The following is a 17,626-nucleotide window of genomic DNA, read 5'->3' as shown; positions in this document are numbered from 1 at the left end:
ATAAAAACATTTAAATTAAAAGTTTATCAAAACCTTATTGCAATGAGACTCGTTTAACATTATATTACTAACCAGCAAAGTGACAAAAATATTAAAGACAAATACTGGTAATTTCTTAACTTTAGGGAATTTAGACGTGCAGCTGAAAAACAAAATGTCTCAAAGACCGACTTTGGTCTGCAAATGATAAAGTTAAGGAATCAAACCTGAGTAATTAAAATGATTATGGCTGTACAGCTGATCTTTATAAAATGAGGACTTAAACATATTTGTGCAAAATACTAATCTACGCAAGCAGCATTGTAGAAAATGTATTACAAACACAAAGTGTTTTACAAATTTTACATAAAAGTAGAAACTAACCTGTCCACAAACAATTTCAGATTCAATTCAAACATACATCTATAAAGGTGTACTGCACACATATATTGTTGTATATCTATATTTATCCACGTAGTATACTTTCCAGATAACACAGAAATGAATAGATATCTGAGAATTCAATTAATTTTACAACCGTTTGTTTTATGCATGAAGATAGAACAACCAGACAGTGAGAATGTATTTTGTTTTTGATCTTGTTTATGGGACGTAAATAGAATATACATGTACCTACCTGAGATATAGGGTAGCCCAAAGGGTTACCACAGCTACTTAAAAAATCAAAAATTCTTCTGGTGACCAAATTTGACCAAATTTTTTGAGGACTTCCTTCAAAATTCAACGTTTTTTTTTTACGGCAATTCCTGACAGGAGTATTTAATCATTACTATAAAAGTTTTGTCATGACAATCAGCATGACAACCACGGTTAGGAATGTAGGGACAGAAGGACATGTGGACAGTAATGTGGGGAAGGAAAGAATAGCTGGAGATACTGTACAGTATTCAGCTGGGTGCTTATGCCACATGTGCAAAATGTAAATGTGTTTGTTATCTTGTGACTGGTGTTTAAATGCGTTCATCAAAACTGTATATACTTATACAATATCGTATATGATTTTAACAAGAAGTACATGTCAAACAGTTTGTCCAAACAAACATTTTACAGTGTAGTACACAACCTCTGTTAATAACAATGTTGTTTCCACGCATCTTTGTTGTATACTGAAATAAATGTAGTTTTGGATTTACATATTTATATCCACCCCCACCTTCCTCCCCTCTGAGAAAAAAAAAATGCTACATGTGAGTTTTAAGACTGAGCAAAATTGCCTTTTTTGGCTTTCCCCCCATTTCAAATTTGCTAAAACGTTTGAATTGTCTTATTTCAAAGTTTACTTTGCATCTAGTACATGTATATAGGTATTTTGAATTAAGACCAAATAATTTTGATCTGAGATTAAATTTCATCCCATGTCTCAAATATTGCACTTACATGTATTTCGTACAACAATTACATGTTGTTTTAGGGTGAACATATATTTTTTCAGTTGGTACACCACACTGCTCAAAAATATATCACTTAGATGGGATAGATGACATTTTAGATCAGTGGAGGATACTGGTAAGAGCCTTGAGGAACTCCCAAGCTACTATAATACAGCTGTATCAAAGTAGGTTCCCGATTTCAGACTACATCCAAGCCAATGGCTGGTGAATTTAGACCTTTTAGCCAATAACACGGTCAGCCTGGATATGAATTCGTTTGATTATTGTTTAATGTTTTGCCCTGTTTTGACTTAATCAGTAGGTGGAAGAAGCTAGGGTGCCACCATTCCATTCATATATCGTTAACGTCTGACTTTTCCACAACATGCTCCTGTGGGCTTATAATAACGTTAAATACCAGAATATTACCAGCCAACACATCAACAATGGTTTGAAAAATACTTCCCATGTGAAGCAATAATAGTGACACAATAATTGTGACGTAGTTTACATGGTGTTCTAAACCAATGAAAATCACAGCTGTACCACAGGTCTGTCTGCAATGTCCTCCATGAAGAGTGTGCTAAAGACGTCGTTAATAAAGTTAGGGTGGTATTTACAGGCTCTTTCACAATCTGGTCCAAAGTTCACCTCACATAACACTGGCTGAATTATCCTGTCACCTGAAACAGTTTTATTTATTTATTCGATTGTTGTTTAACATTTAACATACTTAAGAATTGAAAGGACTTTATGATTTGAAGAAATGTACAAATGTAGTTTGTTTATACTGACATATTCAAAAAGGACTAAAACCAAGATAAACTGACTCTTTGGTGGAAATATCAATCATATTTATCATATATGTACCAGATCTCCAATGATGGTCTGCATTGTACTCAAGAATACATGTACAAAGATCCAGTTAAAAGATCGACAAGCTCATGCTGGCTTTCCCTCCAGCCGTATGTGGGAAGGTCTGTCAGCTACCTGCGGATGGTCGTGGGTTTCCCCTGGGTTCTGCCCGGTTTCCTCCCACCATAATGCTGGCCGCCGTCGTATAAGTGAAATATTCTTGAGTACGGCATAAAACACCAATCAAAAAAAAAAAAAAGATCGACAAGAGTTTGGAACAGCAGGATTGAAACATTTTTTGATGGAATCATGACTCAAAACCTGGACATGGCAATGAAAAGCAACAATAGTTGTCAACAGCAGTCCTTTTATTTGTAATTCCCACAATGTATATCCTATCAAGCGCTCTCATGGCTAAGGTGGATAAAGAATTGGCTTGCTGTGTCTGTCATGTCTGTCTGGCCATTGACAAATGATTGATTTATTTACTTTATGGATTTTTTTTTTACGCCGTACTCAAGCAGTGAACAATGAGGTTATCCAGTTTTCGACTGTGGCCTTAAATCAGGAGGTCTGTGAGGAACCTGACAAAGGGTTTTCACCCTGGTTTATTTAATATTGGATCCCCTAATAAATGCTGACCAGCATCGTATAAATGACATCCTTGGTTATATTGTTTCACACCAATCAAATAAATAAATACATTATACTTGTTTTATACAGTCTTTATAATCTCATGATATACCATAACACTATACATGTTAATCCAATGACCAATAAGGTTGAAATGTCATTCTTGAAGCATACCTGTAGTCAGAAGACTCACCTGTATTATTCGTGTCCCACTTAAGAAGTAGATCTACTGCGTACATGGCCCGGGACTGGGGACTGGGTGGGATACCCCTGGGGGAGGGCTTAGAAACTGCAGCCTCAAACAACTCCCGGAACATACTAAATATGTCACTCTGAAGAATAAATTGACAAGATACTGTATTTACAGATAAACCAAGAATATATCAGACATCAGCACTTATTTGGAAAGTTTTTAAGTCATATAGTCTAGCATATCAATATATGATGGTGGTTGGGTCACTGTATGTTGAGCATAAAGGAAGTTTGGCATAATGCAGAAAAATGGATAGTTCGAAAAGGCTGATAAGTCGCATGTTTGATATTTCACTGTTTGAACAAAATTTTATTTGGCATCTCCACTTTTAAGTTATTCATCTACCAGCAAGCTCGGCATAGTGCAAAAGAATAGATACTTTAAAAAAAAAATGAGAAGTTACATATTTGATGTTTTAATTTTTTGACAAAATTTTTTCAAAGATATCAAATACTGAAATGTCAAAAATGCGACTTCTCAGCTTTTAGGTGGAGTATGCATACATTTGCATTATGCTAAGCTTATTGGTAGATCAACATATTTTTTAAAGAAGTTTGTCACACACAAGAAAATCTTATTTATTGAAAACCGTTTCAAACATTTTTTTATAAATGATATATAACTAGTTTTTCTGCACATACTGCCATTATTGTTAATACCAACCTCGATACTTTTCCAACTATAATCTGGATACTGGCTTTCAAAGAGTGGAATGAAGTCATCATAGTGAATCTGGTGATAACAAGCAACAATGCAGATAACTCCTGCTAATCAGGTACACGCCAACCTCTTTCCCACATATTCAGTAAACAGCAGTACTGAATTAACGCTAAAACACTACAGCATGTTTCTCTACCAAAGTCAAAATCCATTTCATTTTTTTTTTACTCCAAAATATAAACTTATCTAGTGATTATCTTTAAACCATGCTGGCAATTTGTTTTAATGACTTGTAGGGCTGAATAAAATCAAAATTTGTAAATGTTCCTACATTTTAATTATTAATCGAACGCCAAAAATCATATGAACACTTACTTTTTGTACAATCACATGTAGTCACATTTGACAAAACTACATGAATACTGGAACCATGTGCAAAAATATCTTAACCAAAAGATACCTGTTTCAGATTAGCATCTTCCCTGTAGTTCATCACAGTGAAATGTTTCTCATAATCATCACAGTTGTCCAGGGAAAAGGGTCTGAATCAAATAAACACAAACAAATCTTAATGATTCAATCTCAGATATTGCACAGTAAAGTTTGAATGTCATCATTTCTTGTCCCTTAAGTCATGAATTAAACCATCTCATTTGTTGGAAACAATCCTTCTCAAAACTATTCAAAAACTAATAAAAACTTCCCGTGTTATATTTCAATAATTATTCTTATCAATAATTTAGCTAAAATGGTACAAGATGAAGTTGTTGAAAGGACATTGTATTCAAGTTATTCAGTCATTTCACACATGGTGCGGCATAAATAAATCTTATACACCTTTGATGTCATTTCATCTTCATATAGACAACAGAAGTTTGCTGGGCAGTAAACTCAAAATTCTTAGATTCTAATCCTGAAGTATCATGCCGAAGACACCATGCATCCCAGACACCCCACCCGGTCACATTACACTGACACCAGGCCAACCAGTCCTGTTTCCTTGCACTAACCTTTTATAGGTCCAGGGTCATAACAAATACTATTTTTAAAGTCTTTGGTATGACACAACCTGCGTTTGATCCCGGGTTTCCGACTTTGAGTGAGTGAGTGTATGGGGTTTAATGTCGGACTTAACAATTTTTCAGTCATATGACGATGAGTACTTGGAGTGTGTTTAAGTGCATTGTGCCTCCTTGTTGCAGGACAGATTTCCCCCGCTCTTTATCTAGTGCTGCTTCACTGAGATGGCTTACCAAAGGCAAGTTAGCCACCCCACTCAAGTCATTATACTAATACGTGTCAACCAGTTGTTGCACTGTCCCCTTAATGTTGAACACCAAGCGAGAAAGTTCCAACTTCCTCCTTCAGACGTGACCCGGCCCGGGATTGACCCTTGATCTACTGCCTACTGAAGCAGGCCCTCTACCAACTGTGCTATTGGTGCTGGTGTCCTCTCGACTTCGAGGCAGACGCTCTAACCATTAGGCCACCGAAGTAGTCACAATTCTTATTTGCTATGTTCATCATCATTTGCATATTCAGCAGTGTTCAAATAGCTGTAGGGGCCTCTGTGGCTCAGTCGTTTAACGCGCTAGCGCAGTGTAATGACCCAGGAGTCTCTCACCAATGTAGTCGCTGTGAGTTCAAGTCCAGCTTATGCTGGCTTCCTCTCCAGCCGTATGTGGGAAGGTCTGTCAACAACCTGTGGATGGTCGTGGGATTCCCCTGGGCTGTGCCTGGTTTCCACCCACCATAATGCTGGCTGCCGTCGTATAAGTGAAATATTCTTGAGTACGGCGTAAACAACAATCAAATAAATGAATCAAATAGCTGTATAACTATATATGTGATACTGAACTGCTTTACATCATATCCATTTACACAGGAAACAAAGGAAGATGATAAATAAACTATAAAATAATTAAAATAATCCAGTTCCAGTAAAATAGTTCTTTTGCACTTACTTGTTAGCAAATCTCAACCAGAAGACCTTGTATACATAGAGTTTAAGAGGTGAAGAGCTGGCTAACATGACGATATACCGAACATCAAACTTCACTTGGCCAATTCCACTGCGGTAAAATAACACTGGATCCTCCACATATTTACAAGCCACCTAAAAATGAACATTATACTACTAAAGGGCTGAAGTGACTGGCACAAATCAATGCGCAATGTCTAAAAGGATTAAACTACACACACCTTTTTGTATCTTGTCAAATAGTAATAGAACCATACATCCAGATTTGGTCACATTCCTTCACACTATCCAACCACTGTCATATTTAGAGAGACTGCAATGAAAAACTGAATGCGGATAAATTTCCATACAAGGATGCATGATAGGTCAGCTGATGTGATTGGTCAAAATTGGTCAAACTCTCCCTAAAAGTGGCCATCAACAAGGAAACCGGAACTTCGATTTGAACAGATTCGATCCCCTGAGCACTTGTGATTGAACAGCGCAGCAGACATATCCTCTGTATTCTTTGTACTGCAGGGTAGTAACTACATGTATGTCTAATTCAGGATTATAGAGACAGATCACACCTATCTATGAATCTTTTTATCAATGTCAGAGTGATGTAAAAAAAAAACGTGAAAATTATCTAATTTGTGGTAAATGTAGACTATATTGGTAAATTTTCCTGTCAAAGACATATTTACCTAAGCAGAAAGCCATGAAAAACAGGAAATCATAAAACATCAAGATCAGATAAAACAAAAGTTGGATTTTCATCAGCTTGTTCATAAAACAATAAACAAAATTGGTGTCACCCATAATAATGTAATAACCCCTAGCTACCATCTCAAATGGAACTTTTTTGAAGTGTTCTGAAGACCAGGAATTTATTCTTCAGTAAATCAGACAACACTTTGATTTAACATAAATGTTTCACCTTTGGTCCAGTATCTGGTAGCCTAACAATGTGGTTGATGTCATCTGTGATGTGAATATCCAAACCACGGGCTAAATTCCAGGGTTTACAGATCCAGTGATTGTCTAATCCTCTGTAATATAGAGAAGAATCTCATACAATGTTGTTTCTGATGTTTGTTTTTTACACGTCAACATACATGTTATGTTCAAGTTCATTGCTGTTATTGCAGACAATCAAAAGTTCTGCAAACAAGAACAAAACGCAACTGGAAATACAAAGTATTTCAATGATTTACAATTTAAAATCGCAAGAACTTACTGAGACTCTTGTTGTTGAAACAATGACACAAATTTTGGTAGCTCAGTCTGAAGGTTGTAGGTGATGGGCAGCCATTTTGGTCCTCTACCAGAGTTATCTTCCCCTGTTTTCTTGCCAGCTCGTCTGGCCACAATGGCTAGTAAGTCTTTGATTGTTACTAAATTCTCATTGGGGAACTGATTCACAAAAACGCCTGGTAAATCTTCACTCAATTCTCTGAAAAAAAAATAGTGATATATTTGTATACGATACATTTTGACATTTAACAAATAATGGTCTTTTTCTGCGTGAAACCACGAAAACATGAATGGTACACACACATATACATGTACCTGCAGAGGTATGTCTGGAACAAAAGTAACAAAATATCTTTAATCTGTCAAGCCACAAGAAAAACAATAAAAAAAAATGAACTACTTCTGAACCGGTATTATGTACATGTATGTGAAAAACCACCACACCTCAACAGGTACATGTACCTGACAAAACACCGTATCTTAGCAGGTATATGTACCAGACAAACCACCACATCTCAGCAGGTACATGTACCTGACAAACCACCGTATCTCAGCAGGTATATGTACCTGACAAACCACAACATCTCAGCAGGTACATGTACCTGACAAACTACCATGTGTCACCATGTATATTACCAGACAAACCACCACATCTCAGCAGGTATATGTACCTGACAACTCACCACACCACAGCAGGCACATGTACGTGAAAAACCACTATATCTCAATAGTTACAAGTACTTGACAAACCACCACATCTCAGCAGGTACACGTACCTGAAAAACCACCACATCTCAGCAGGCTGACTTAAGTGAAAAACCAACACACCTCAATAGGTACATGCACTTGACAAACCACCACATCTCAGCAGGTATATGTACCTGACAAACCACCACACCACAGCAGGCACATGAAAGTGAAAATCCACTATATCTCAACAGGTACATGTACCTGAAAAAGAATGACACATTACCAAGGTACGCGCAAGCGCACAAACACCCCACCTCAGCAGGTACATGTCCCTGACAAACCACCCTATGCCCCTATGTATTGCTTTATTATTAATGGAGTAACTTCAAGGACTACCAGTAAGTTTACAGGACCCTGGTGGCTGAGTCATTCTGTCAAGGATTACCAGTAAGTTTACAGGCCCCTGGTGGCTCAGTCATTCCGTCAAGGCTTACCAGTAAGTTTACAGGCCCCTGGTGGCTGAGTCATTCCATCAAGGCTTACCAGTAAGTTTACAGGACCCTGGTGGCTGAGTCATTCCGTCAAGGCTTACCAGTAAGTTTACAGGCCCCTGGTGGCTCAGTCATTCCATCAAGGCTTACCAGTAAGTTTACAGGACCCTGGTGGCTCAGTCATTCCGTCAAGGCTTACCAGTAAGTTTACAGGCCCTTGGTGGCTCAGTCATTCCGTCAAGGCTTACCAGTAAGTTTACAGGACCCTGGTGGCTCAGCCATTCTTTCAAGGATTACCAGTAAGTTTACAGACATCTGGTGGCTCCGTCATTCTGTCAAGGCTTACCAGTAAGTTTACAGACATCTGGTGGCTCAGTCATTCTGTCAAGGCTTACCAGTAAGTTTACAGACATCTGGTGGCTCAGTCATTCCGTCAAGGCTTACCAGTAAGTTTACAGGCCCTTGGTGGCTCAGTCATTCCGTCAAGGATTACCAGTAAGTTTACAGGACCCTGGTGGCTGAGTCATTCTTTCAAGGCTTACCAGTAAGTTTACAGATGTCTGGTGGCTTAGTGGATCCTTCAAGGAATACCAGTAATAATAAAGCAATACATAGGGGCATAGGGTGGTTTGTCAGGGACATGTACCTGCTGAGGTGGGGTGTTTGTGCACTTGAAATTTGCAACTGCTTTGTAAAACAGAAGCCAGATGTCTGTAAACTTACTGCTATGATCCTTGAAGGAATGACTCAGCCACCAGATGTCTGTAAACTTGCACTGCTAATCCACCAGACCACTATCTCTGCCAAGGATTTTTTTCTCATGAACCACCTCTACACAAACTTTCTATTAATCCTTGAAGAATCAATTCAACCATCATGCAGGCATCAGCCTCTACTAACATGACTTGGAATTATTCCTCACAAAAACACCAAACATATACTCACTGGTAATCCTTCAAGAATCAATTCATCGATCACACAAACATCAGCCTCTACTAACATGACTTGGAATTATTCCTCACAAAAACACCAAACATATACTCACTGGTAATCCTTGAAGAATCGATTCAACCATCATGCAGGCATCGACCTCTACTAACATCACTTGGAATTATTCCTCACAAAAACACCAAACATATACTCACTGGTAATCCTTGAAGAATCGATTCAACCATCATGCAGGCATCGACCTCTACTAACATCACTTGGAATTATTCCTCACAAAAACACCAAACATATACTCACTGGTAATCCTTGAAGAATCGATTCAACCATCATGCAGGCATCAGCCTCTACTAACGTCACTTGGAATTATTCCTCACAAAAACACCAAACATATACTCACTGGTAATCCTTGAAGAATCAATTCACCGATCACACAAACATCAGCCTCTACTAACATGACTTGGAATTATTCCTCACAAAAACACCAAACATATACTCACTGGTAATCCTTGAAGAATCAATTCAACCATCATGCAGGCATCAGCCTTTACTAACATAACTTGGAATTATTCCTCACAAAAACACCAAACATATACTCACTGGTAATCCTTGAAGAATCAATTCACCGATCACACAAACATCAGCCTCTACTAACATGACTTGGAATTATTCCTCACAAAAACACCAAACATATACTCACTGGTAATCCTTGAAGAATCAATTCAACCATCATGCAGGCATCGACCTCTACTAACATCACTTGGAATTATTCCTCACAAAAACACCAAACATATACTCACTGGTAATCCTTGAAGAATCAATTCAACCATCATGCAGGCATCAGCCTCTACTAACATAACTTGGAATTATTCCTCACAAAAACACCAAACATATACTCACTGGTAATCCTTGAAGAATCAATTCACCGATCACACAAACATCAGCCTCTACTAACATGACTTGGAATTATTCCTCACAAAAACACCAAACATATACTCACTGGTAATCCTTGAAGAATCAATTCCACCATCATGCAGGCATCAGCCTCTACTAAAATGACTTGGAATTATTCCTCACAAAAACACCAAACATATACTCACTGGTAATCCTTGAAAGATCGACACAGCCACCAGATGTCTGCCTCGGCTGAAGATTGAACAGCCTCAAACCTGGGGTCAGTTAGGAAACTGGTGTACATCTTTGTGTCAAAATAAACCTTAGCACACCGATCTCTGGGGAGGGTGGGAGTCTCACTGTTCACCTTTGGTAATGTCTCGGTTCCTCTGTACTCCTGAAAAATGTGGTTAACACAACATAATACCTGTTCATCTGATTAAGATTTATTAATATTTGTACATATGGTGTATACTGATGCAGCCCTATAATATGATTTTCCTTCCCACATATTAAGGTATATGCAAACAGTTTGTTTGTCACTGTATCCACATTAAGACACAGAATACCTTTACTTTCAAATATATTCCCAATAGAAGACTAAATAAAAGTTACATCTGAAAATTTGAACACCATTTTTTTCTCATGACTTTTTGCCCCACAGAAGTTAATGTATTCCAATATTTGAAAACCCTTTGAGTGTTACTGGCAAGATGCCTACTGTCTAACACAGGTGCTTTCACAAGCTATTTTTTCCACTCTTAAGAAATAAAATTGTAAACCTACCTTTCATTTTGTTTGATGTTTAAAAAATGTTTCTTTTAAGACTTTCCTGTTATTCAAGACTTTCTAATCACATAAATATGTCAGTTTTATTTGATACCCTCTTCTACTTTAAAGAAAAGTTTCTGTCCATTGCCAATAGGTTTTCAAAGAAATGTTAATGATGGTGTTCACCATAATGTTTCAGGTTTTTTTACATTTTAATATACAAAGTGCTGTACCAAAAAATACTCCTCGTCTGGTTCAACTTGAGTAACAGGAATGTCAGTTAAATCATCAGGTTTCCATGGTAACAGTCTAGCTCTTCTTTTCAGCGGGTCATGGACATTCTCCACAAAATCCCGGGTCACTTCCTCTGAGAACACAGTTCATAATCAGCACATCAGCAGGAAACAATCTTGAAGTGATATTTATAGCATTTTTTTTCACTAACACATGTAAGAGATATTTTAAACTTTTGGAATATTTTTTTAAAATTTCATGTCAGAACTGGCTGAGTTGGTTATGTTTTAAATTTCATCATCATTAAAAGCTTGTCTAACAAATTAACCTTTGTCACCGATCAATCTTTTGGAACCATGCTGGTAATTTTGTTTTAACTTGAAACCACAATCACACGGGTCTCTTTCAAAACTGTATTCATCAAGAAGCTTGCTTACGAATAGTAGTGAATCCCACGCTCAATCTCATTACTGGCCACACAGTTCGCAGTAACGAAGCCAATTGGTTTAGATACAGATCTCAGCCAGTTATATGATTCATTATAGCAAAGACAACAGCAAGGACTGTTCTATGCCTCTTCCAAATAAAGCTGCTGTAAGATTGACTAAATACAATGTTATACTCCTATATTTTTAAACTTCTTACTTTTACTATTACTGCCTGGCTTGTCATTGCCTTGCTAATGAATTCATTCATTACTGGAGGCAAGGCCTATGATATCAATCAAGTCAACACATGTACAGTTGTAACTTATTGACTTCACAACACTTTATTTTCCTGAACTGAAAAGTCAAATCGGCATATATATATATACAGTGAATTCAACACACTTGCAATGCATGACACAAACATTGGGACTGGAGCATTTACAGGAAAGGGTTCGCAGTGTCATTTTCCAGTGTGGGTGGTTCACATCAGCGGTGGTGAATTCATCAAAAACCGAGTTTGAACTATGATCAGTGAGTAGATCACCATGAAGAACAGCTGCTCTCCTTTCGGCTTCGGCAGCTGTCCAGTCCCATGCATCCGTGATGCCACATACGCCAAATGACCTGGTCAGTGTGGACATTGGTCAATCGCCTGCCAAGCCGTGTCAATCCAGTCCAAAATAAGCTGGCGACTGGCTGTGGGGATACGTGCACAGGTGTGGTTGAACTTATTCATATAAGCTGTCCAAGAATGCCTCAAGTGGTCTTTGAATGGCTCGTTGATTTAAACATCCAACAGTTGTATCTATGGGCAAAAAGTATACATACCTGTAGAAGTAATAAAATACATAAAGACTGTTACGTCACATAAGTTACATGTCATTCATCTTAACATATGGCTAGGTTACAATATTATCTCAAAATTCAGACTGAATTGATGACTTAAGATAAAATCGAAATATCTATCAGCATGTATGTTTCAGGCAAAAAGAAATCATGAATGCAATGCTTACCTTAGACGTACAACCACCCGGACAACTTCATACATAAAGCCCACAGCATCCAGTTTCCTACAAACTGTGGGGGTAATGTGGACAGCACAGGAATCCATGATCAGAATACTCTTCCCTCCTGGAGTGAATAGGGCTGAGACTGTGTTGATCTAAACCACCATTAAGCCTTCAGATATACATCCTGCATCCTCACATGGATATTTATTAGCACTGACGTCGCGTCCAATGGCCATCTCTTTCCTTTGAAAATAAGAAGTAAAAATAAAATTATTGTGCAAAGACTTTTTCGTGTGGTGATTGACAAATATCATGGAGAGTAAAATTTAAAAGAAAACAGAAAAGTGAAGAGCGAATGCCTACCTCTGAAGATGAGCAGACACAGTAAGGTTATACCCTTTGATGTCATGGCAGGCGTAACAGTTAGATGACATTTTGCAGCACCAGTTGATCTGCTGACGAAGGTCTTCTCTCCCTTCTGGGCAACAGTTCTGCTTGGGTCCGTTGAATTGAAGAAGACCATCATCAAACTCTCCATTCAATCTCTGTTCTTGGATATAAATTTGGAAAATCTGAACCCTCCTCTCTAGGTCATTGGGAAGTTGTTGGGTCACACTCGTCCTCGTCTTCAGGGTCAGGTGATGTCTACAGAGGAATTGGCCTAGCCAGCCATTGGACGCCTTAGTCGGGACCGTCCACAGCCTTTCGGGCGTACTCCATAACTGCAGTTCTTGATACTGGTAGACTGTTGCTCCGTTACTGCAGAGCCCAGTCTCTGATCTGCATTTTGATGGGGTCAGGATAATACAGGGTCAGCCCGATGTTACCTTTCCCATCCTGAACTGTACCGGACTCAGCTTCTTTCATCAGTTCATGATTGACACTGTGGGTATTATTAACTCCATTTCGTAATTCTGTCATACATAGGTTACTTCCCTTTTCAAGGGCTTATCTCCCTTGGTGACAGGTACACGTATATGTTCTTTGTTTCAGTATTAAAGCAAATGGGACTATGATAAATATTAGCATTTACTTTGTCTGTTTCTCAATGCACCAAAGCACTTTGCAATGATTCACAACTTGTTAACCCTACAAGAAATTTCACAGCCTGATTAGTCACCTTTAATAATTCCGGTCGTTTAAATTCCATCACACTGGTATTTCCACATACCCCATTACAACTTCCGTTTTCTCGAGAGGGACGAATGTAGTTCTGTGTATTTTAGGGTTTAATGTCTTTTTTCACTGCCAGCCTGCCATTTTTGGTGTAAAGGTACATGCTTGGGATTCAAATGATGGCAAGTGTCTAAGCTTTGGGCAGGTATGTGTTTTAATGATGAAAGATTGAAATTCTGGCCGAGAGGACAAAAGGAGACAGGGAGTGATGAGGTTGTGAGTGATGTCCCCTTGGCGTTGCTAGGCACCCCTCCCAGCTGCCAGCATAGAAAGGTCCAGATTTTAACGGTGAACCTATGTCAAGATTTTTATGGCCTCTTTCTCACAGCCTGGGCCAGGTATCCACCAAAACTTATTGGCCACGGAATGTTTGGGACTGAGCTACGGCACTAAACGTTAACACTGTCGCTTATGGAAAATTAATGGGGGTCTGTGGCTACATGCTGTCAACAATGGATTAGTTGATACCTACTGTTAAGGGAGGTAAATTTTTGAAAAGGGATGTCACCTGACCTCATGTTTACACACATGTAATATGAAAATACAAACTTGGCTTCCACTCCTTTCAACAGGCTAACTTCACACTTTGTCAAACAATTTGCACAGTCAAAAGTTGTCACTGTAACTGAGTGGACCCTGAGGACATCCCACAACATTGTGACGATGCATTTGTATGTGGTTCGTGTGTTCTGTAGGAAGACCTACCTCCCTGGTTCAAATCTTGGAGTGGCCACAACAGCGTAAATGCCAGCTGTGACGGGACATAGTAGAATGGCACAGCTTTGAATGTAGGCTTGTCAGAATGACGGATACGTGATCCAAACTCATCCATGATATACCAAAGAGGCATAGCTTCTTCTGAGCCCTGTTAAATCATCAGAAACATGAGATTTCAAAAAGGATTTCCACACATGGATTTGGTTCCAACATTTTCTCCACCAAAGTGATATAAGCATAAAGGTTCATATTTCTAGAAATGATTCGGGCCTTAGTTTCAGTCAAAAAAAAAACATACAGGTGGATTGTATTTATTTTATTTGTACATGTATTTTATGTTGAGCTATGCCTTTAAAAGAATTGCTTGTCAGATAATACTTCAACAATACTGCTTACATGTAGACGTGTCTTCTGTAGAAATACCGACTCAAATTACATCATAACATGAAATGAGCTGAAAAAAATGGTGATAACACAGAAGCCTCAAATGTTGTGCTATAAACTCACCATTAAGAAGTGGCCAAATTTGTATGTCTGATTATATCTGTGAAGAAAAAAAAGATCAGATATATTCAAAGAACATGGCATACTTTTCTACCTGAACACATATTAACATGTTCATTTGGTATAAAGAATGAGATTTAAAATAAAAAGAAGACAATAATTCACCCAACACAAATGCTTAGCCTAGAAAAAGTACATCTAGCTCTTCCTGCCTTCCTTTCCAGTAGTACGTGGGGAAGGTCTTCCAGCAACTAACAGATGGTCATGCATTTCCTCCAGGCTTTGCCCTGCTTCCTCCCACCGTAATCCTGGCCATAGTCATATAAGGGGAATATTGTTCAGTATTGCGTAAAAAAAACAATCAAATAAATAAGTAAATAAACAAATAAATACGGCCCTGCCACCTTACTACAAACCCACTGTATAATAAAGGAATAAACCTCTTCCACCCTAACAGACACCCACGGTACCTCCACATTTCCTTGTAGACAGCCTCCACTGTAGCCACGGAGTCTTCCTCATCACTGGCCACCTCCATCAGATTTGCCATCCTCTCCAGTAGCCCTGGCATGGCCATCAGCTGGGCTCGGGCATCAGGCAGTCTGTATGTCCACGCATGGTCAACCAAGTAAATACTACAAAATAGGAGGGTACATGTAATGTCAAAGTGCGTTCAAGCGCCTTTCCTGAGCAGTCAATTCATTTTATACTAAGATGAATTTATTTACTAGACCGTTGCTAAATACATGTACATTGAGATTTATACACTTAATCGATGCCTGTCAGATTTACGGGTAGATGAACCATGCGTGGGTGCCCAGTGTAAACCGCCAACCTTTGGCAAGATACTTACGAACTTTTTCACATGACATGTAGATATACTGCAAGCCTGCCTGTTCATGGAACACCATACTGAAAGATGAGTTGTCTTCAATGCCACATGAGCACTGTTGACCATGTATTGTCTACAGATCCATAAAGTCCCCGTCCAAGACCGGGTTTGAACCTGCACCTTGTGTCTACTAATGATTTAATGATTTATAAATAAATAAATTCTATGTGTACTATCAGTCAGTATGAACTGCTCCGCTATGCCAACAGCCTGCCTGAAGTCTGATCATTCTGCTGATGAGCCGACTCACTGATTTGTATCACTTTCCTCTATTCCTTCCTCGCGGATCACTCTCACTTTGTACTCCTGTCGAGTTTCTTCTCCAGCCTCATTTTCATACTGCACTTGAACCATCTGGAAACTGTCCCCGGCATCGTAAATCTGCACAAAATTTACAACACATCTACCTGGAATAATGTTCGGCAAATCCAACTTGCCGACTACATGTAGTTTGTATGTACCCTAAATGACCTCAAATTCTGCCCACAAAAGTGCATTTTTAGAGGCAAATTTAATTTACAAAGTATTATTTTTGGTGCTGAAACTTACAATTTTCCAGTTGAATATCATTCCATATTCCAAGCAAACCTCAAAACACCTTTCTAGACTCAATAAAACTCTCAGAATCACAAAAAATGGGCAAGGTTGTCATGGATGAAATTTACGGTCATTTAGGATTTCACTTTTTGCTTTACATCACTCTGAGATCCTAACTCCTTGTACCAAGATGCCAACATTTTCACAATACTGCTTTACTGGGGCAAAATACGACAACACCTTAACACCTAACAGATATCCAGTCACAGAATACTGACACTGAGTCAACAGGTACAGTACCTGACCTCAACCTTCTGTTAAGTATTACGTGAGGAAGTACAGTACCATGGTCGAGAATTTTATTGTCTCTGATATGACCCAGCTCAGGACTGAACCTGGGTCTGCTGAGCTCAGCCTGGCCAGAGCAGTTGTAACAACAGGACATAGGTGTATGTTTTGGCATTTTTTCCCTTGCACTCAAAACTACAACCTAAACTAGACATAAATTGCTCAAACCTACATGTAGGATACTCTGTTACCTTAAGATCTAATAAATGTTAAAATTCAGACAGAGCGATAAGAGCGACAAACAACTGATTTTTCGCCTCAGCTGTAGGCCTACTGTACTTGTGTTTGCATTCAGAGATTCCAGGTACTCATTGCTTAACTTAGGATATATTAATTATATTGACCCTATTACAAGGATGTTATGGTCGGTGTAAATGCTAGGGCAGCCTGACATTAAGCAGTCTGATTTAGAGTTACACTGTACGTGTAGTTATCTTGAATGCATCATGTATGTATATAATTTCCAACATGATGATTGACGTTGAACAAGAAATTATTTGTATCAGTCAATAAATACATCCATGAAGTAGAAAGAGTATTTACTGTCAAAGGCATTAGTGATAACCTTCACACTATAGCAATTACACAGATGTGCAAATGTCTGCAAAGTTAATTATACATGTCTTGGTACAAAGCCATCGGTACAAGCACACATAGAAAAATCAATACAAGCCATCTAAAAATAGGCCTGTCTGACGGGAAGGTCAACGTGGGCCTAGTTTTCGATACAGCAACAGTATTTGTCACCAATTTCAAATAACAATACTTCACCTCGTCTTGTAACTTCGTACACAGCGTAGGCCAGTATCGTTCAGGGATCGCAGAATGGACCAGTTGGTGTCGATGTAAGGCAACAAATTCAGAGAACGTAGGCCTTACTGGCTTCTCATCTGTCACATGCGGCATGGTTACTTCTCCGTGACGTGGAAATGTTTGAAAACCAAATAGAGGAGAGTGCATCAGCGGTATTGCCATCGGACACCTTGTATTGATGAAAATAG

General features: G+C 38.6%; 1 protein-coding gene across 1 annotated transcript; it reads right to left on the bottom strand.

Annotated features, from left to right (window-relative positions):
- Positions 1 to 579: 579 nt before the first annotated feature.
- Positions 580 to 17,532, bottom strand: LOC135477091 (tubulin--tyrosine ligase-like protein 12). Its single transcript, XM_064757247.1, has 14 exons — positions 17,397 to 17,532; positions 15,991 to 16,121; positions 15,319 to 15,483; positions 14,852 to 14,888; positions 14,333 to 14,492; positions 11,013 to 11,146; positions 10,215 to 10,405; positions 6,972 to 7,187; positions 6,672 to 6,783; positions 5,736 to 5,887; positions 4,232 to 4,313; positions 3,775 to 3,843; positions 3,052 to 3,190; positions 580 to 2,053 (listed from the first exon to the last, which is right to left on the bottom strand). The coding sequence occupies exons 1-14, from the start codon at positions 17,529 to 17,531 to the stop codon at positions 1,905 to 1,907; spliced, it is 1,872 nt and encodes a 623-aa protein (XP_064613317.1). The 5' UTR covers position 17,532; the 3' UTR covers positions 580 to 1,904.
- Positions 17,533 to 17,626: the final 94 nt, after the last annotated feature.

This window comes from Liolophura sinensis, chromosome 1, assembly GCF_032854445.1.
Source record: "Liolophura sinensis isolate JHLJ2023 chromosome 1, CUHK_Ljap_v2, whole genome shotgun sequence".
Taxonomy (NCBI): Eukaryota; Metazoa; Mollusca; class Polyplacophora; order Chitonida; family Chitonidae; genus Liolophura; species Liolophura sinensis.
This window is presented reverse-complemented; position numbering and strand designations above follow the sequence as displayed.

Coding starts and splice junctions, on each gene's coding strand:
- LOC135477091 (XM_064757247.1), bottom strand. CDS start 17,531: ATGCCGCATGTGACAGATGAGAAGCCAGTAAGGCCTACGTTCTCTGAA. Junction 16,122..17,396: donor GTACGAAGTTACAAGACGAG/GTGAAGTATTGT, acceptor AATTTTGTGCAG/ATTTACGATGCCGGGGACAG. Junction 6,784..6,971: donor TTTCAACAACAAGAGTCTCA/GTAAGTTCTTGC, acceptor TCTATATTACAG/AGGATTAGACAATCACTGGA.